Raw genomic sequence first — 20825 nt, 5'->3', positions numbered from 1 at the left:
GGCGTTGCCCCTTGACATTTAATACAGGGCAAAGGGTATATCTAGGTAGGTACCTACCTGCCAAACAGAGTTGTACAGCTCTATGCCAGTCAATCACAGCCTTAAAATCGGTTACTTTGTCCAGGTGGGGGGGTCATAAGGTGTGACACATATTCCCTGACTCTTCATTCCTGGTTCTAAAACATGATTTTGAAACTGTTATGTATTACAAAGAATGAGGAGCAGCACTCTATATATATAGTAAAACGGTTTATTTACATAATACATATTTTGCCATGCAGCTTGTGAATTGCACTCAGATGAATAACAAAGAAGACAAGCACTTTTTAAATAATCTTGCTATTTAAAAATGCCTTATATAGAAAGATAATTGTCTCTTAAATGAGTTAACTACAACCTTATAAGTCACTATAGACCATTTAAAACAGCCATGGATAATTTTAAAATGTAAAGTTCGTCAGTAAAGAGCTTTTACATAGGTAAAATTAAAAATTTTAATAAATCCAGTAAAACAAAAAATAACTTAAGTATACATTATTACAAGGCTCAGATTTGAAGGCAATTTTTAAATAGTTATTCTTTAATGTTAACAATGCCTTAAAAATTTTGCCAGTAGTGATGTGCACACAGTAGGTGGTCAATAAATGCTGATATACAGAAGTGTTTATAGTTGACAGCAATCCTCATTCATTCATTTCTATGTTACAGTAAATACATCATAGTAAAGATAAGAATGAGGAAGGACAGCTTTCTTACAATATTGAACGCTTTCATGAAAAGATGAAATGTTTACATGGTATAATTCTTACAGTCAGACTTTTTTATATTTGAAAAACAGTCTTAAACACATTATTAATTCAGATGACAAGTACTAAATAATTCATACACTATAACAAAAAATCAGGAATATTTTTAAAAATTAAAATAAAACTTAAGGTTTCAATATGTTTTTTAGAAGATTTTATAACAAAAATGGTACCAGACCTCAAATAAGTAGACTTCTTCATTTTTATATTAATTGTAAATAGTGTATTTTGTTTGGCCAAAATGACAAAATATCTATTGGAAAGAAATAATATCAACCAGCTGCCAGTGTGACTCATTGATTGAGTGCTGAACTATGAACCAGGAGGTTGAGGTTCAATGGTCGGGGTATATGCCTAGGATGCAGGCTTAGTCCCCAGTGGGGTGTGTGCAAAAGGCAGCCAATTGATGATTCTTTCTCATCATTGATGTTTCTATTCCCCTCTCCCTCTCCTTTTCTCTCTCTGAAATCAATAAAAACATTTTTTAAAAAAAGCAATATCATCATGTAAACCAATAAGGGATATTTTAGGGAAAATGCATCCTATTATCATTATACCAGAATCTTTTGTGGCCTTATGAGCCCCGATGGTGTGGCTTAGTGGTTGAGTGTCGTCCTATAAACCAAGAGATTGCTGGTTCAATTCCAGGTCAGGGCACACTCCCTGTTGTGGACTTGATCCCCCAGTAGGAGGCATGCAGGAAGTGGCTGATGGTTGTTTCTCTCCCATCAATGTTTCTCTCTATCCCTCTCCCTTTCCCTCTCTAAAAAAATCAAAATATATTTAAAAAAATTGTGTCGTTATGAGATAAAATGGTCATCTTCCATGAGTAGTGTTCCACCAAAATACAGTGTGTAGTTGGCCTACGGGGGGAGGGGAGGTGGTGGAAACTCTTTGTAATGAGATACTAGCATGGGGAATTTATATTACAAAAACACTACACTGAAAAAAATATAAAATTTTATAGATGCATAAACTGAGGCACATTAAAGTTAACATTCCTAGTATCAGATATACAAATGGCATTTTGGGAATAAGCTTCACCATTAATCAACACTTCTGACATTTAGTAATTCCAAGATTCTGAAGATATACCTATATTTAAAGTAGCTCATGTCAACCCATTAAGAAACTTGGATAATATTCCAATTAACCACATGTTTTTATGAATGACTGCTTTAAGGGATTTAACTTATGCATATGAAAAAGACCAAAGAACAAGAGTGTTATGTTGTATGATAGGGCATTGAGATCTTTTAAAGTATATACACAATAAAATGCCCATTTAATGTTTCAGGCCCAAATATTAGTATGTATCAATACTTTGAGTTATCAATACAATGTTAACACATGCATAAACAGAGAAAGACCAGAGCACAGGTGAATAATCTGCCATCAAATGGGGCATCTGCATGACTTTGTTCTAAGGCTTAAGGTTCATTTCAGGGTCGAGACTGGGCCATCTAGATTCTATGGCCTTAAAAGTAGCACCCATATAGCTGGGAAACCGCCCTCTCCCTCCTCCCCCCAATCATCAGGGAGTCTAGGATTGCAAATTCAGAGGTGAAAGCTTTTCTGCTGCAGGGATTTTGGAACTAAATATCTGCACGCCACTGGCAAGATTTCAATTATTATATGAACTTAAACAATATTTGAAATTAAAAAAGCTTCAATGGCTGATTAGTTGGTTATCAGATCACAGAATTTGTCACCTGATCACATAGTCAGTTTGTAATGCCATTCTTATCTGATGGGAAATGACAATGCAAGTTCTCTTCTCAACACCTCTTTCAACTTAAAGGAGAAGAGGTTTAAAATTTTTGTCCCAGCAAACTAAAAAATCCCATGTTCCTAGGGAGAAGAGAACCCACGGCTAAAGGAAGTAACATCGCATACGCCAGTTTCTCACAAACCATGTATTCAAAGGCTAGTGATGATTCAAAATCACTGTCCTAGCTTGTGTCCAGCATAGGCTGTCACAGCCCTCGCCTTGTTTAGGCACTTGATCACCTGTAAATATTTTCTATCCAAGTATTCACACAGGGTGACCCCATTTTATAATGGAGGTGAGCCCTTCCTAAGGAAATTAAGCTGGTGGTAAGTAAAATAAATACTGTTTTGACACTGGTTTCACATTCATTGCCAATTAATTTTCACTTCCTGTACAAGCAGCAAAATAGTAGTTTTAAGGGCTTGTAAAGCAGTTACTATTACAGCTCCTGATGTATTTTTCCATTTTTAGAAGGTATTACTCATGATATATTAAATAGGAAAAGGAAAAGCTAATGGGGATCTTAGAAATATTGGGGTATACAACTCCCCGTTATATATTGCTTAACAGCCGAACACACCAGGTAGCTATACCTGAATTCACAAATGGGAGACATAGTCCGGACAAGGCTTGCTATGTCTGTACTGCATGACGTACACTGTTGACTGGTGCCACCAATATAACATCACTACTGCAAGGATATGCCAGATTTGGTGGCTCGATCCGAGGTAGTTTAGTTGTCCTGGAAAGGAAGGTAGAAAGAAAAGAATATTGGTTGTAATATTTTGACATTAAAATAAAAATAAATTTTTATCTCTGGCTTTGGAAATATAGCTCTACAGCAAAAAGATTTTGGTAAGCCTCAGAGCTCCAAGAAACTGATTTGAGATTAACTGAGACCCAAATATTTTTCAAGAAAGGATGGATTCATATTTGAGTCTAATTTTAAGGTTTTATTCATAAAGTAAACTGGTGAATTTTAGAAATACTATTCCAAATGTGTTTTCAACAATCTATCTTGGTTAATTTCAGGAATTTGACCTTTAATCTCCCTTGTGTCACCTTATATCTGATGAAGAAAAGACATTGCATGAGAGAAGCAAAGGAAACGGGTGCTCTGATCACAGAGTGAGTTGGCATGAAGCAGATGCACTGCTGTGTTGGCTGTAAGTCTGCTAGGAGCACTTTTATTTCAAGCAGCAGTGTAAGGAGAAAGCTCATATCGCATCTTGAGCTATCACACTAATGAAATAATCTGCAAAATGTAATTAGTGATGGGTTAATTAAGGTTGGTTAGTTCATATACAACTTAGGAGAACTATTTCTCTTTGTGGTTAAAGGTTAAATTCCAAGGAGATTAAGTAATTAACATGTGGGAAGCTTCTGGAAAAATAAGTGAAATCCAGAGTTAAATAACTTTTTCTTGCAATGTAAACATCTCTACCTTTTTCTTTCTTTTTTCCTTACCAAGAAAAAGAACCAGTACACTATGTAGATTTTAAAATGTAAGTCAATAGAATTATTTCTGTAGGGTTTTTTGCCCTTTTTTGTGTGTCATGGACCCCTTGACAGTCTTATGAAACCTATAAATTCATTTTTAAAAACCAAGAACACAGAGGATTAAAAAGAAAATTGATTATATTGTTACACAAGTATCGCGCAGAGCTACTAAATCCTGTCCATGGACACCTGAGGGATGCTTGGACTCACTAAATACATTGTGATGTTTATATATTAAAAATTTAACCTGACCTGAAAGGAAGTTTTTAGGTTTAAGTGTGTTTTTTTTCTTTTAAAAAATATTTTTATTGATTTCAGAGAGGAAGGGAGAGGGAGAGAGAAATAGGAACATCAATGATGAGAGAGAATCATTGATCTGCTGCCTCCTACACATCCCACATGTGCCCTGACTGGGAATCAAACTTTGACCTCCTGGGTCATAGGTCAATGCTCAACCACTGAGCCACGCCAGCTGGGCAAGGTTTAAGTTTTTTTGATTTCACAGAATTCACCCACCATTTCGTCACCAATGCACATTGCTAGACAAGGTTCTTAAGGCACACATCTGTGAACATCTGAGACTATCACTTTTATCTGTAGACTTTTCACAGTCTCCACATCACTGCTCAAAGGTATCCATACTGCACCAACATTAAGCCACATGGGGCGCATTTTATGTCAAGTTCATCTTGCTGGAATTTTAAGTTACTTAACATTTGACCTTTTATAAATGTCCTATATTAGACAACTGGGAACTCCTGAATATTTTAAGGCCTACAAATGCTGGAGAACGTTCATGGCTTAATTTTCTACATTTCTGTGATGAAGAGGAAACACTTTTTAAAAGAATTATTGATAAAGTGATACAAACATGTATTTTATCAGAACTGTTTTCTGAGGAAAATTCCAGCCCTGCTTGGAGGATGGGTGGTCTCCAATTCAGGGACATGTCCTAATTATGGTCCTGCATACTAATGTTTATTTACAACACTCAGGTTCTTCTTCGTGTCCATTCTATAAAACTCAGTGGTGAAAACCAAGTGTACAGAGAAAAGTCGCAGGTTCTACGTTATATTCATTCTCTTCTTCCCCTGCATACATGAGAAGCGCACCTTCAATTCACTGGGAAAGTGATTCTTAGCCCAGGAGAAAGGAAGGCCAAGTCTGCAGTTTGAATTTATCTACTCCCCTAATCCTGGCCCCCCAACCTGAAACATCACTGCTTTCATATTATTCTTGACTCAACCAAAGCTTACCTGGGCTTGTATCCTGGGCTTGAGTCTACACCTATTGGACTCAATCTATAATGTGAGGATGACAGGAAAAATCTGTGAAAACCCTTTGAAAGTTCAAGTTTTAGATAACATTTGAGAATAGGAGAGCCATTCCATAAGCAATAATATTGAAAAAGTAAATCTAAGTTTACATATCAACTTCAGAATAAAGTTATATAGTCACTATACAAGCAGTACCTACCTGGAAAGTACCGCTCTGGAACTTTGGAAATGTAGAACAGGAAAGCAAGAAGTGCGATCATGTACATCACAACCACACGGGGTGCAAAGTCCTGAAAAGCAAAATATACTGTTCACAGGTCTCCCACTGTGGCTGAAACCCCAATTTATTATGAATCTAATTTACAGGCTGAAATTATAGGTGGAATTTAAGTCTGCTAAATCTCAATTGCTTTTGCAGACACTCTCCAATAACAGAAACCTCACTCTTAATACTGCAGAAAGCAGTCCACAAGAGTGGAATATAGAGTGCCCTAAAGGTTAGGTACTAAAGGAGCCAGAACTTTAACAAGGTTGAAGGTCCTACATCAACAATCCATCTACAGGCATATGGGTGGAGTGCATCTGGGATGGAATTACCACATGAATAAGCAAAAAGATGGAAGACCAGGGACTTGGGCTGAAAGACCCAAGAGGTTTAGCCCAGTAATGAAGTCTGTTCCACTATCCTGGGAACATGGCCCTGCTGAATACTATTATGAAGCAGTCCATCTTACAGCTCAATCAGCATTTCCTTGCCCTAAGACTATCAGCCAGCTATCAATTATATACCTAATCTGGTTATAAACCCAATTTACCAAGAACCCAATAAAGAAATAAAGACAAACTACTTTTCTTCCCTCTTCAAATATCCAAGAATTATCATGGCCCTCCCTAAATTCTATATCCTCAGACTAATCAACCTAAGATTTCTCAAACATTCTAGAACTTGACTCCACCCTACCTTTTAGAATTAGTCCTTCTGGATCTTTTCATCTTTGGTTAAGTGTTTTTCTTTCTATCTCTTAAAAATTAGAGTGTACTGGAGATTTCCCTGGAAGTCTCCCTTTGCTTCTCCACTGGAATGGTCTGTGAGTATGTTAGATTTCCATCTGGGAACCACTGTCTTCCTAAGCCATATTTCTATTTTAAGATTTTTGAACACGGGAAAGTTCCCATTTTTTTCTGAGTTCTGTAAAATCCATTATCTTAATGGGTCTGGTTCTCTTTCTTTGTTGTTATAAGCTTAAAAGGATGTGTCACTCATCCCAAACTTTTGGTCACTTCTATGTCAACAGTTATCAATTTCTGGTTAGAATTGAATTGAGAGTGGTAGTCCCCTATTCTATTTTCTTTACTCATTTCAGGAATTCACAATTCTCAGAAAATAATGTCTTCACAGATACCAGGATAACTGAAGTTCCTCATCACTACACTCTCATCTTTCTCCCAATTTCCTAGTCTGAGGAGGAAAGCATCACCCTTGTCCTCATGTTGGCAAACTGGCCACACAGGTCCTACCACTCAAATTCACTAGATCACAGAACTACCTCCTCCTTTCATTTTTACACCCAAATGTTTTTCACCATGGTGTTGCCAACTTCATGCAAGTATAAGCCTACTATATATTAGTCCTCTCACGTCTAAAAAAAATTCTGATTCTTTTGAAAACAACCTATATTTCAATTCCTATATTCCAGACAAAGTTCCCATTGTAAAAAGTATAGTGATTTCTGCTGCATTTGTGGGCATGCTTACTTATGTTAAAAATTCTTAACTTTACTCTCTAGTGCATTTTTCTATGGATCTCTAAGAATGTCTTAGTTCAAATCCTCAAGAATACACAGGAGTTCTCACTGAGGTCCTTCCTAATGCACTCCCACTGTGCTCCTATAATACCTAACTCTAACAGCTTCTATTTCTCAATATACTTTCCTTGGTTGGTGAAATATGCTTCCATGACTCCAGCTACCAGTACAATAATGATTTGCAAATCTTTTAAAAAATATTTTTATTGATTTCAGAGAGGGAGAGGGAGAGATAGAAACATCAATGATGAGAGAGAATCATTGATCGGCTGCTTCCTGCACGCCCCCTACTGGGGATTGAGCCCGCAACCTGGGCATGTGCCCTGACCAGGAAAGGAACCATAAAATCCTGGCTCACAGGTGAACGCTCAACCACTGACCCATACTGGTCAGGCATGATTTTCAAATCTTAATCACTAGTCTCAAACTCTAACCTAAATTCTATAATCTATCTCCACTTTTATATCCCACAGGTACCTCAAATTCAACAACAGGTCCAAGACAAAATTCCTTCCCCACTCCTCCTCCTCTACCCATACACACCTACATCACCCCACTGCTCCTGTTTCTGTACTTGCATTATCAGGAGCATTCCCCTCACCTCAGCTGACAAAGTTAGAAACGTGAGTCATCCTCCTCAGGCAAGGACTTGGGTACTTACACTCTCAGAAAAAATAGAGAGGGAATTCAGAATGTATTATTTCACAGAAAGCCATCTCAGAAAAAAAATGGTGGTTAGATTTGACTTCTGTTCCTGTAAGATATGCTTATTTGTGTAGGTGTTTAAATTATGGCATCAGTATGTCACTAGAAATATGTTCTCAAATGACAAAGACTCAGCCACTTGCCTGATTATACTACTTTACCCAAAAGGAATAAAATCGAAAGGACACAAAAAATGGGGAAAATATGGTCTCCACTCAACCCACCTGTACAATAGGAGCACCTATGCCTCCATTGAGCCAAACCCAGTGAAGAGTAGGAATCACGCCATATCCCGAAACAGCACAGAAGATGATGGAACGCAGCCTCTGCCACTGCTGTGTGAGGTAACTGGGATGGATCTGCGCGAAGAACACTGCCAGGATCATAGCAAGCACTGTGATCAGGTACACCTGCCGCCAGTACTGGGGTGAAAGGCATTCAGGTTTTAATTGTTATCGCCAAGGGAAGGAAAAAAGTAATTATGGCTTCTACGTCACACATTCCAAATTATTGGCTTGGTATTTGCACTTGCGAACATGATTACCTTCCTCCCTTAAAAAAATGCATGTTCCATTTTTAGGTTTACACAACTTTAAACAACTTTTAGGTTTCTCAGGACGATAAACCAAATTTCAAGGTGAGCTGGTTAAGAGGCCACATTTATCATAAAAAGCATTTTCTGAGTATCGATTACAGGGGTGGGGAACCTTTCTTTTGCCAAGCGCCATTGGGATATTTATAACATCATTTGAGGGCCATACAAAATTATCAACTTAAAAATTAGCCTGTTATATTTGGTCAAACATTTAATTAACTCACCCCTAATGCCTTGGCAGGTTCAGACCAAATGATTTTGCAGGCCTTGTACTGTACGGCCAGAGGGCCAAACAATCCCCACCCCTGACCTATTATATGCTAGGGACAATTTATGTCCTTGTAGAAACAAAGATGATTATGACATGGACACCCAGTGGGTGAGCTCATAGACTATGGGAGGGGCAGACGTGTAAACAAATGATTATAATCTAATGATGAGTACTGTAACTGTGTTATCACCAGAATGCTGTGGAACCACAGAGGAGGGAGTGATTAATGTTACCTGGAGTGGCCAAAAATGCTTCACAGAGGAGGTGACATCTTAGTGGGTCTTGTGGAATACATACAATGTGTGGGAAGAGGAAGCCCTCAAGGAACAAACAGGACATGCAGCCGCATGCAGCAGGGACATTTTGAGAAGGGAGGCTGAACGGCAGGTGGACTGTCAGGCTAAGCATCTGGAGCTTTACCATGTGGGCACTGGGGAGTAGCAGAGTTCTTGAAGAATGGGATGATATGATTGTTTTTCAAACCGACTTATTAGAAAGAAAACTCTAACAGCCCATGTTGAAAGAATGAGGTGGCAGGAAGAGAGCTAGAAGATATTAGAATAACTGATTCAACAAGTGAATGAGGGCTTGAATTCTTGTTGAACAAGGAAGATGGTGGTGAGCACCAGATTCAGGAGGCATTTTTGAAATGAAGTCATATTGGCTGATTGGATGTGTGAGAGGGCAGCAGAGGATGGCTTGGCTGTTTCCAGTGTGAAAGGCCACACATACCTTCTATCAACGGACATAAAGGCCACACATACCTTCTATCAACGGACATAAAGATGATCCAAATGGTGTGTGTGTGTGTGTGTGTGTGTGTGTGTGTGTGTGTGTGTGTGTGTGTATTGGGGAAGAAAACTGGGGGGCATGAAACAATATTTATTTAAAAATATATTAGTTTTGAAGGGCTTACAGAATATTTAGGTTTCTAAATGAGCAGTTGAAAACCTGGTCTTGAAGCTCACAAGTTAGCATCTCATAGGACAGAGTTCATAACCTGGACTCCTAGGACTCTGTGGGGCTATTCACTTCCTGAAATCACATGTCAAATTATTTGGTTAGTTTGTGCCCAAAGGTACATTCTCCTGGATGAGAGTCCATAGTTTGCAATCTCATTCTCAAAGCAGCCTGTGCTCCCCAAAAGGTAAAGAGCCACTACAGCAAGTGCATATTTAGGACGATTAGAAACCAGAGGGAAGAAAACCTTTCCTTTAAATGATCATGGACTGTGTTAGCTTTAGTAGTTCTCCTTTCTCTTCAATCTATCCTGGACTTCTAGTTTTTTTCTGAAGAGATTCACAAAAAGTGTCTGACTAATCTCTTTGATTATCTGATATGTTTACAAAAAGATAAGCAGAAAACAGGTTTCAGAGAAACAGAGAATAAGGTAAGCAAGAGAATCCAAACACTACATGGCTGTCCTCACTAAGCTCCTAGTTAGCAGGTTCCCTCTCACTTTTCAAGGACACAAACAGTTTCATGCAAAACAAACAAGCTGTGAAGGCTGAGCAGACATAATAGGTTGACTACTAAAGTAAAATCAACTTATAACAAGTTAATTGCTTATATATCTATCTATATAAAACCCTAATATGCAAATCGACCGAACAGCGGAACGACCTGTGGAACGACCGGTCAGTGGGGGGCAGGGCCGGCGAGTGCAGTGCCAGCCCAGCCAAGGCAGGTGCCAGCGGACAGAGGGACGTGACCTGCGGCAGCGGGGGATGGGGCTGGCGAGTGGGCCGCCAGCCAAGGCGGGTGCCAGTGGGGGCCCCCCAATCGCCCTGCCTGCCGGTTGCCCCACGAATGGCCCTGATCACCAGCCAGGCCTAGAGACCCTACCCTATATATATTGGGAACAGTCTGTTAGATTTAAAAATTAAAACCTGGCAAGGCTACTCTAACACTGAAAAAACAGGATGATGCAGCGATGACATGCATGGACTCTGGCTTGCACATTTTGTGGTCAGCCCTGATTCTGACACTTATAACTGTGACAAAGCCAATTACTTAACTTCTCTCTGCTTCAGTTTTTCCACCCATAAGATGGGGAAAATCGTACTACTGCCTCAGAAGGATCATGTTATGTACTACTTTTTATAATCAGGGCAAAAAAATGTAGCTGCCCATACAACAGCAAGATGCCTTTCACCTGTATGAAAAGTATGGTCACTGGTGCATGCAGCGTCCCAGATTGTCTGAGGGATATCCAACTGCCCGTTTAGGTCCATAAACCGGCAGTCGGACATCCCCTGAGGGGTCCCGGATTGCTAGAGGGCGCAGGCCAGGCTAAGGGACCCCACCGGGCCTCTAGTTTAAATACATGCTTATGTTCCAAACTAGGCTTAAAAAGCAAATGGCTCATATGTAAATGGCTACAATTAATATATACTCTTACATTCAAACCAAATTTATGATTTTTCTCTTTGCTAGTTTTACACTGCCACTATGTTGACAGTTTTCTGTTACTGTGTAGTGACAAAGGTCTACACAAAACTCTTCCATTTCTTCCATAAGTTAATTATGTGCTTATTCAGAATTTCAAAGGAACAATGGCAAGAAAACTCCAGACCTCCAAGAAAAGTAGAATAAAAAATGTTTTAAATTACTTACATTATTACAATAAAATGCATAAAATACTCCAGAGACATAGCAGCCCAGTATTCCAATAGAAATTCCTGCATAATCTAATGCCATCCATCTTCGACAGGTTTTTTCTGATCGATGGCAGGAAAAAAGATGATAGCCCACAGAGCAAAGCATACAGACCTATGAAAAATAGAACAAACACGAGTGAAAGTGAAACAAAAAGAAATAAACCAACATATGCATGATGTTCAGGGAAGTGGTAGGTCTAGCCTAGGCTTTCCAGTCAAACACACCTGAGCTTGGAGGTTAGCTCTGTGTATCAGGCAAGCTATGTTATTTCTCAGCCTCAGTTTCCTCATGGGTTAAATGGGGATAACTATATAACAAAAGAATTTCAAAATGATACTAATTTACAATATAAACATTTAAAATAAATAGCACGATAGTAGGAAAGTTACAAATGTTTTAAAAATATCCACTGAGGCTTATTTTGATCCATGAAGGACTTTCCTTTATAAAAAGTATTTACTATATAAGTAATATATGTCCTTAAAATAAGTCAAAGATCATAGAATTGTATGCTGTAAAACAAAAAAAAATCCCTCCTGTTTAAATCTATTCCCAAAAGGTAACCACTGATAACATTTATGTCCTTTCAGATATTTTCAATGAATATATCAAAGACCTATAATATAGACGTCTGCACACACCCACAGAACACATACATTTTAATTAATTAATTTATTTTTGTTAATCCTCACCCGAGGATTCTTTTTCCATTGATTTTTTTGAGAGTAGAAGAGAGGGAGAGAGAGAGAAACATCGATCAATTGGTTGCCTCCCGCACATGCCCCAAATGGTCCGGGATTGAGCCTGCAACTGAGGTATGTACCCTTTACTGGAATCAAACCTATAACCCTTCAGTCTGTGGGCCCATGCTCTAACAACTGAGCAACTGGCTAGGGCCATATAAATACTTTTTTAGATTAATCAAATGGAATCACATTAAACATTCCGTTCTGCAATTTGCTGTTTTTAAGATTTTTCATGGCTGTATGAGATTTCATTGTATAGAGTTTACTTTTAAGTTATAAATTAAACATGGCTTTGTTGCGTTCAAGAAAAAATAATTATGACTTTTGTTTACTTTATATGGTTGCCAAATTGAGAGCAAACTAGTCTGATTCAATGAGCTACTCTGAAAATGGATAAGGTTTCTATGGCTGAGTTCCCTGCACACATGAAATATCTGCGATGTGTCACACACTGGGGATACAAAGATGAAACCTATACTCTCAGAGATTTTTTTGAAACAAGTGAACAGATGGTGATGTAAGAAGTCCCAAGGGAAAAGTCAGTGCAGAGCACAATGAGAAAATAGAAGAGGAAGGGTCCTGGCTCCATGGCCGTGTGTACTGGGGAGGTGGGAGTTGTGGGAACACCCGAAATGAATGTTAAGAGGTTGATCTGGTATTCATTAAGGACAAAAATAAAGATGTGCACATGCTTACTGGGAGGTCCTCAGGAAAAGCAGCATATTGAGAAACAGAAGCATTAAGGAGTATCATGCAGCCTTCTCCATGACATGATTATGGTACGCTCTATACATCAAGGAGCTTTAACTTCAGTATTATGGGCTAGGTGCAATAATACTGGAGATTTTAAGTGCAACCTTACGGAAAGGCGGAGACAAGAGGCTACAAGAGTAGCCTGGGGAGCAATGACAAGAGCCTAACTGGGCCAGTGGCAGTGGGGGTGGAGAAAACAGGACAGATAAACAATATGAAGCAGGTCAAATGGATAAACATTTGTAAGCAACTACTAAGGTTGCTTATAATTGTCATCTTGCTATTCTATAATATGGTCATTAAACCTAATCAGTCCCCATGGCCTCAATACCAATATGCAAAACAATGTACCTAGCCACAACCTCTTCGCCCAGTCTAAAATCCTTACTGGCCTATGGCTTTGGTTACTAAACTGCACGTCAGTTTATTGATCCAATGAAACATACTTTTAAGAAGCTTGATGGTTTTGTCAGATCCTTGAGATTAAACACAGTATATCCAGAAAATATCAAGAGGTATATCCTCATTGAAATGGAAAGATCTTAACTGACAAAAACCATGCAGAGATGATCATAGCTTGGAAGTAGGTAGACGGGTAGATAGGCAGGTGGCAGGTGGCAGGTGTGAGGCAGCTGTGCATACACTAATGTCAGGAGGAATTTTAACCCAAATTTCACATGTGGTTACCTCTGGGAGTGGAATTTCAAGAGATTTTTACTTTCTTTCATATACTTTATTGTTTGCTTGAATTTCTCCGTAATATCTTATAGTGATAAGTATATCTTATAGTGATAATAAAAACAACAATAAAGCTAATTTCTTTGTGAACAAGAAGATAAGAGAGGAGAGAGGAAAAACTACAGTATCAAGGGGAAGTACAATATATAGTGTTAATGGGAAGCACTGAGTTTTGAAAAAGTTAACCCATACTTAATATGTCCCGTTTTAAAAGGGATGTGTTACTGTTAGAGTTCCTTAGAAAACGAACAGAAAAATTATCTGGAAAAAAGAGTATGTTTCAGTTTTCTTCTGTGGAACATCTCATTTCACCAAGGCAAAAAGATAGATTGTGACATCCTGCATCTAAGCTCCTTGGCACAATAACCAAGTTTCTCAGGATTTGGCTCCTGCCTATCTCCCCAGCCCCATCTTTCTCCATTCTCCTAAGATCCAACCACAAAGACCAGCGACTGCAAGTCCAGAAAGTGTTAAGCTGTCTCTTGCTTCTAGGCCTTTACAAAAATTATTTTTCCTACTTAAATGTCCTGTCTCCCTCTCCCTTCTGCCCTCCTACCGAAGTGACCTGACCTTCACGACAGGTTGGCTTTGTTTAGCACTGTATTCCCGATGCCGAGCTTAGTACCTGGATTTAGGGAGGAGGCATGTAAAAATATTTGTTGAACTGACTGTAAATGAACGGAATCCAGGGAAAGATGTTTTCAGATTCTACTCTTCTCTAAGACACAAAGACATCTGGGGAGTTCAGAGACCCTGAAGTCACATTGTTACTCAGAATGTACTCTATTAATCTGGTTGACAGGAAAGCATTGAGTATATAAAATGGGTAAAATTGAAAAGAGAAAAAAAAAGTTTTAAAAATTAAATGTAAATCAACATTAATACATATATTTATGGTTTACCATGCTGCCTGCTGATTCTAAGAAGTTGGGAAAATTGGGTGAACAAATTATAAACGTAATTTCATAAATCCATATATATAAAAAGCCAGGGGCCCTCACGATCGAAACAACCAGACGGAACAGGCTGCGTGGGCTGACCAGGCCGGCAGGGGGGTTAGTGAGGGACGACCAAATGACTGAACAGCAGGCTGCGTGGGGCAACCAGGCTGGCAGGGGGAGCAGTTAGGGGAGACAAGGCCAGGATGGGGGGCAGTTGGGGGTGACCAGGCTGGCGGGGGGGGCAGTTAGGGCCACCAAGCTGGCAGGGGGGCAGTTGGGGGTGACCAGACCGGCAGGGGGGCAGTTAGGGGTGATCAGGTAGGCAGGCAAGTGTGTGGTTAGGAGTCAGTGGTCCAGGATTGTGAGAAGGATGTCCGATTGCTGATTTAGATCCAATCCCAGGGATCAGGCCTAAACTGGCAATCCGACATCCCCCGAGGGGTCCTGGATTGGTGAGGGTGCAGGCTGGGCTGAGGGGACCCTCCCCCCACCGCACGAATTTTGTGCACCAGGCCTCTAGTATAAAAATAACAGAAATGATATTTTTAAGTAGGGAAGAGGTACTCATTTGTCTTCAGCAAGTTTTATAGTGGGTAACAAAAAGTCATTGCACTGCCAGTTAGGAGAACAGGGTTTTACTGTAATGCTAAGTAATCCTCGGCAGATCACTGTAATATTTCGGGTGTTTTTTTACCGGCAGTTTTTTGTTTTTTGTTTTTAAACTATTTCATCTTTATAGTTGTGCAATGTGTTGTTTTCTTAGGCCAATATGAAAACCAGTATGTTTTCCCTGGACCAACATCAGCTATATCTGGGTGGTGAAGGGATAAAGGGCAGGCCTAAGGGTAGAGGAAAACATATGGGATTCTCAAAGTAGATAATATCCATATAACCAACAAGAGAGTAAAAACCAGTTTTGCTTATTTATGATTACTAAGAGCACCTCAGTCTATGTTAAGATATATCTAAAAATTTATAAAAAAAATTGATTCATTTTAAAACAGCAATGGATTCTAAGAGATATTTAAGCTTCAATCAGGACAAAAATTAAGCCCGAGAAAGAGCATATTAAAAAAAAAACACTTCAAAGGAAAAGTAATATTCTAATAATGACAACACAAAAATAGAGAGTATTCTTACCCTCAAAGAACTTTAAAATATTATTCCAGAAACTAGGATTCTAAAAAAAATGGTGGGGGTGGGGGAGAAGGGATATTTGCTGGTGGGTTTCTTAGTCATTTAAGTCTAAAGTTTTAACTTGAGTCAAATGATGAAGGCCAAAGATTAGATGATAAATAATAAAGCAGATGCTTACAGATTCACCTTTCAAACCATGTAGCAACAGGTTAACTGCAGGGAGTGCTGGCCTATGTTTGGAAAAAGTGGGATAACACCTTTTTTCTTTTCATTTTTACGATCTTCTGTACTTTCTGCATTTTTTTTTAATTTAAAAATTATCAACAGGAATTTTGTCCACATTTGTTTTCTTCTTTAGAATGATCTGTTTGCAAAACTCTTAAGTATAACTGCTAAAGGCACTCTTATAGAGCACTGAAGAAAAATGAAAGTGCTAAAGAACTAACAAATACAAGAGGTAGAGAGGAGAAAAATTGAAGTAAGTATCTGAAACCAGGCAAGCATAAAAGGACCAAAGGAAATTAACATTAAAGCAACAGAAAAGATCAATACCAGCTAAATAAGACATTAAAATTAAGATGGTACAGAAACAAGAACAAAAATCACAGATGTATACATTGGAAAAAGATGAGAAATTTTCTCAAGCAAGTGTTAAGCAGCCACTAGTATTCTACTTCAGTCAGAAATTATAGTACAATCAGTTTCCTATCATCGTATTAATCTTAAAGCAGTGATGTCTATGAAAGAGAAAAGGAAACAAAGAAATGTTCCCAACCTTTAAAACTTATTGGATTTCAAATATACTCTAATAATAACATCCAAATACACTTTTATAAAACATACTTTTGGTGCTTATACTATGAAAGTGAGTAAGCTATCCAATACGCAATTTTGGGGGCTTTTAAAGCAAGTGGTGGATGTGAAGTAAGATCACCTGTCTGACTAAAGTTCTCTTTCCCACTAACAGTGTTTATGAAAGGGCTTACCTGGAAGCAGAAAAGACAAATAGAACAAATTACAAAATCTTCTCTGGATGCACTTGCTGAAGGTAACACAGATGTCATGTCATATATTCCCAGTGTGAAGAAGAGGAAGAAACCCAGCAAATGACTCCAAATGTTTACTGTCTCATTAGATAAAATAAACAAACTGGAAGACAAAACAAAACAAAGCCCATGAAGTTCAGAATCATAGTGGCTCGCTCACTGTCAGCATTTTAAAGGTTAGGGACAACTTTTTCTGGGTTATCTAACACTTGGTACTTTAAGCCCTTAACCCCATCTTTGCCTTTTTAAATTTGATATATCATTTGGCTTAATGAATCTCTTAGTTTTTCCACAACCAACCCTAGGATCTTAGAGGTTTTTTGATGCTCACCTGTATTATTCTATTGGCCATTTTCTTTCTTGTATTAGAGTTATTTATGTATAAATGCCATTTCAACCTCCAGCCTATTAACTCCCTGATGGCTGGCACCATTCATCTTTATGACACCACTGTTCTAAGCACAGTGTCTTGCTCGAATTAGATGCTAACTGTCTACAGAAATAAATGTGCAGATTAAAACTGGATATTAGCTAGCATACTTTGATGTTCAATAATAGGTGTCTGAAAACCTAAGTATTAGGTTAGACACAACTTAAAATACCTTTTTAGTATTTGTTAAATGCAAAATTAAATGGATTTGAGAGAAGCAGAATAAATAAAAATGGATTCACTGGAAAGACCTTTAAGACATGCATGCTGGAACAACTTTTCAAAACCACTGTTTTGCAACCATAGCTTCCAGGTGGCATGCTCTCACTGGGAACCATAGGAGGTTACTGTTGCTGACTGACTGGTTTGCAGCACAGGTTGGCGTTCCACACCGAGCACAAGTCCAGGCCTACTGTCCCTTCACCCGCTCTGCAACAAATTAGCTCTGTGATCATGAGACAGTCACTTAACCTCTCTGGCTTCGGTATCTTCATCTACAAAAATGGGAGCCGGGTTAGATGATGCTGCAAGTCCCTTCCAGCTCCTTCCTTAATCTTGTGAAGGGTTTCTCCTGCTGTGGATAGGACTCATCTGATTATTTATTGAAAGGTGACATCACGACTAAAAAATTAAAATATTCTTGCATTTCTCTTGCAAAATCATCTTTCTAAACTAAGCCTTTGGCTTTTACTGATTCAGAATCCTTATTAGTAAACATTAACATGTAACTAGCCCATGGAATTTGCAGCAGTCACCATGGTTCTCCGTTTCACATCTTTGCACAACAAAAACAGCAGGGCTTCACACTGTCAAATGATCGTTAAGAATAAAGTAAATCATGTACCACGAATTTCAGGTTTTATCCTGTACAATCATCAAGAATAAAGACTACTTACATTGTTGTGTGTTGAGGGGATAGGATGCAGGAATGTGAGGGGACACATCTAACTACAGGTCTGTTTTGACAATCAATACTATGTTCTGCCTGTTGCTTCAGAACTTTTCATTTTGTGAAGCTCAGTATAACCGGACTAACTGAACTGACAGATACAATCTTGGCATGTTCCTTCCAACTAACAGAGTACTGGCAGAACAGTTGTGACACAATACCTCTCCTTATATCTAAAATCTATCCTGGTCGTGTTTGATAGCAACAAGAAGAGAGGGCAAAGGCTGAAACCGGAAAAGACCACGCTGGTGGAAAAAGCACTTAGGAGAATATTCTCAATAGACAACATACTCTTAATTTATGAGAAGTTAGGCCCAGACTGTTCAGTTTCAAAATAAATAATCAGCCTGGCCGGCATAGCTCAATGGTGGAGCGTTGACCTATGAACCTGAAAGACACAGTTCGATTCAGGGCACATGCCCGGTTTGTGGGTCCCAGCCCCAGTAGGGGGTGTGCAAGAGGCAGCCGATCAATGATTCTCTCTCACCATTAGTGTTTCTGTCTCTCCCTCTCCCTTCCCCTCTGAAATCAATAAAAATATATATTAAAAAAATCATCTCCAACATCAACATCTGTTTAGCTTTGAAATCGATGATCATGATGATACCATTTGTTTGTGTGCATAGGCCCTGTATAGGGTTTTGCATATGTAACCTCATTTAATCCTTATAGCTTTCTGAAGCAGCTACTATGATCACCCTCACTTTTACAAATGGGGAAAATAAGACTCAGAGAGGTTAACTTTTCCTCGAGATCTCACAGTTGTTAAGTGGTAGATCTGGATACCCAAGTTTTTTGTTTTTTTTTTGACTCAACAGCCCAAGATCCAAAGCACTAGATTTCATTTCTCAATCCATAAGATTTGGACTCTAATATTAGAATGCAGAGGATCACTGCTAGGTAGGTATAAAATATTTAAGGCAATTCACTACCTGCAGGGCTTAGCTCTGATTTCCTGTGTAATACCTTATACACAGGAGGCGGCACTGGGAGAAAAAGATTACTTAGGATTCAACTTGTGAAGTCCTGTGGGCCATCCATTAAAGTAAAAAAGTGATAGACAGTGATTATTACCTTGTGACTGTGAGTCACAGAAATCCTGTCAAGGCAGGCAAAGGAACTGAGGATGGACCCTGCTGAAAAGGTCAAGAATCAGACATGTGGGTGCTGCTTGAGCAATTCAGCAGCCCACTTTCCAGCACTGGGGTTTGTCTCTACAGTGACCTGGAGCTGGCCGACATCTGCATTTTAATTCTCTTAAAGTGGGGTTCTGATTTAAGTACATACAGTGAATGTCAACAGAAAGCTCTTTGAAGACTTAGAACACTAATTTTTCAGTTTTGTTTTTTTAAGCCCAGGCTTTCCAGGGTGTTCAAGGTTTGGATGATGAAATTCAGAGTTGCTCCTACAGTTCTCTAGTGGAGGGCGGTGCCCGTTATAGGCTCTCTCTGCTATAAAGTGCCTTTCCTACACAGCGTTTTTCACAACGGTTATTATGTAATAGTGTAATTATCTTTTTAATGTGTGCCACCCAGGCTGGACTTTAGCAGCTCATGAGAACAAGGGCCTTGTCTGCTGTTGTCTGCACCACCTGGGGAAGTGCCTGTCACCTAGCAGGGGCTCCACAGTACCTGCTGGATGAATGAAGCAGGGGTTTCTCAAAATGTGAACTTGTTTCCTATTATACAGGCATTTATCTGACCCCAAACATCTGAATTTCCATAGGGCTGCTCTAAAAACAAAGCTTAGATATACACAGGGGCAAGTACGGCTCAACCATTGTCAGTGGGGTGATTCCAACATGTAATCCAGTCAGCACCAAAAGGAATAGGAGATGTAAAAGCCCTTTGTAAACAGCAAAGCGCCAGTCAGTAATTAGGGTCACTGTTACTATCGTTATTATTCCGTGGATCAAATACCCCCGCGGCGGAGGAGGGAAGGTAACAGGCAGGAGAGGTGGCAGAAAGATGAAAAGGAAGCGCAAGGAGGAGAGCGGGGAAAGCAGCGGGGAGACCAGACAAATACCGGGTAGTGGGGAGGAGGGGCTGCCGGCGCGTTGGAGGCGGCCAGACGGTACCTTTTGATACAAAGCCTGGAGGGCAGGTAGGCCCGGTAGCCGTCGGTGATGTACGGGTTGTCCTTGAGGGACACGGGGATCTGCTCGTAGGTGTAGAGGCGGATGCCGCGGGGCACCAGGACCGGCCAGTACTGGTAGCTGCCCAGCTCGATGTAATGCGCGCTCTTCAGCAGCTTCTGATGCATCCTCCCCGGTCGCCACCGCTCCCCGCGGGGAGCTCGCCCAGCCCCGCCTCCCCGGGGAGGGGGCTTCGCCGCCGCAGCCCCCGCCCCGGAGCCCGCGGAAGCTGCGCGAGGTCCTACGACGCCGCCGCTGCCGAGGCCCGGCTGCGAGCACACTGGACACAGCCGTCAGCGCCCGGGCGGTCCGGCGGATGCCCCGCCCCTGACGTCATCACGCGGCGGAGGCCCCGCCCCTCGCCGGGGCCGGCCAGCTGGCTAGGGCCTTAGCACGTGGTTGTGTCTAGGGCGGGCTCCTTGAACTGCGCGGGACGCGGCCAGTGTCTCCCCATTTCGGTAAGAAGAGCACAGAACTGCACAGGGCAATACAAGTTTTTCTTTCCTTTCTTTTTTTGTTTTTAATTAGAAGCAATAGTTGTTAAATTTTGAGAAATCGAG

General features: G+C 39.9%; 1 protein-coding gene across 2 annotated transcripts; it reads right to left on the bottom strand.

Annotated features, from left to right (window-relative positions):
- Positions 1-235: 235 nt before the first annotated feature.
- On the bottom strand, positions 236-20576 carry PAQR3 (progestin and adipoQ receptor family member 3). Of its 2 annotated transcripts, XM_080676139.1 has the most exons (6): positions 20209-20576; positions 16693-16855; positions 11347-11502; positions 8089-8286; positions 5554-5644; positions 236-3319 (listed from the first exon to the last, which is right to left on the bottom strand). In XM_080676139.1, exons 1-6 carry the CDS (start codon positions 20391-20393, stop codon positions 3177-3179), a joined length of 936 nt encoding a protein of 311 aa, XP_080532265.1. In that variant the 5' UTR covers positions 20394-20576; the 3' UTR covers positions 236-3176. The 2 variants fall into 2 exon arrangements, with proteins under 2 accessions (XP_080532265.1, XP_080532266.1); XM_080676140.1 differs by lacking the exon at positions 16693-16855 and having other exon boundaries at positions 237-3319; positions 20209-20573.
- Between the last annotated feature and the right edge of the window lie 249 nt (positions 20577-20825).

The sequence above is a fragment of the Plecotus auritus genome (genome assembly GCF_963455305.1).
Source record: "Plecotus auritus genome assembly, chromosome: 1".
Taxonomy (NCBI): Eukaryota; Metazoa; Chordata; class Mammalia; order Chiroptera; family Vespertilionidae; genus Plecotus; species Plecotus auritus.
Note: the sequence above shows the minus strand (reverse complement) of the source record. Positions and strands in the feature narration are given on the sequence as shown.

Coding starts and splice junctions, on each gene's coding strand:
- PAQR3 (XM_080676139.1), bottom strand. CDS start 20,393: ATGCATCAGAAGCTGCTGAAGAGCGCGCATTACATCGAGCTGGGCAGC. Junction 8,287..11,346: donor ATGCATTTTATTGTAATAAT/GTAAGTAATTTA, acceptor CTTTCACCCCAG/TACTGGCGGCAGGTGTACCT. Junction 3,320..5,553: donor TCCAGAGCGGTACTTTCCAG/GTAGGTACTGCT, acceptor CTTCCTTTCCAG/GACAACTAAACTACCTCGGA.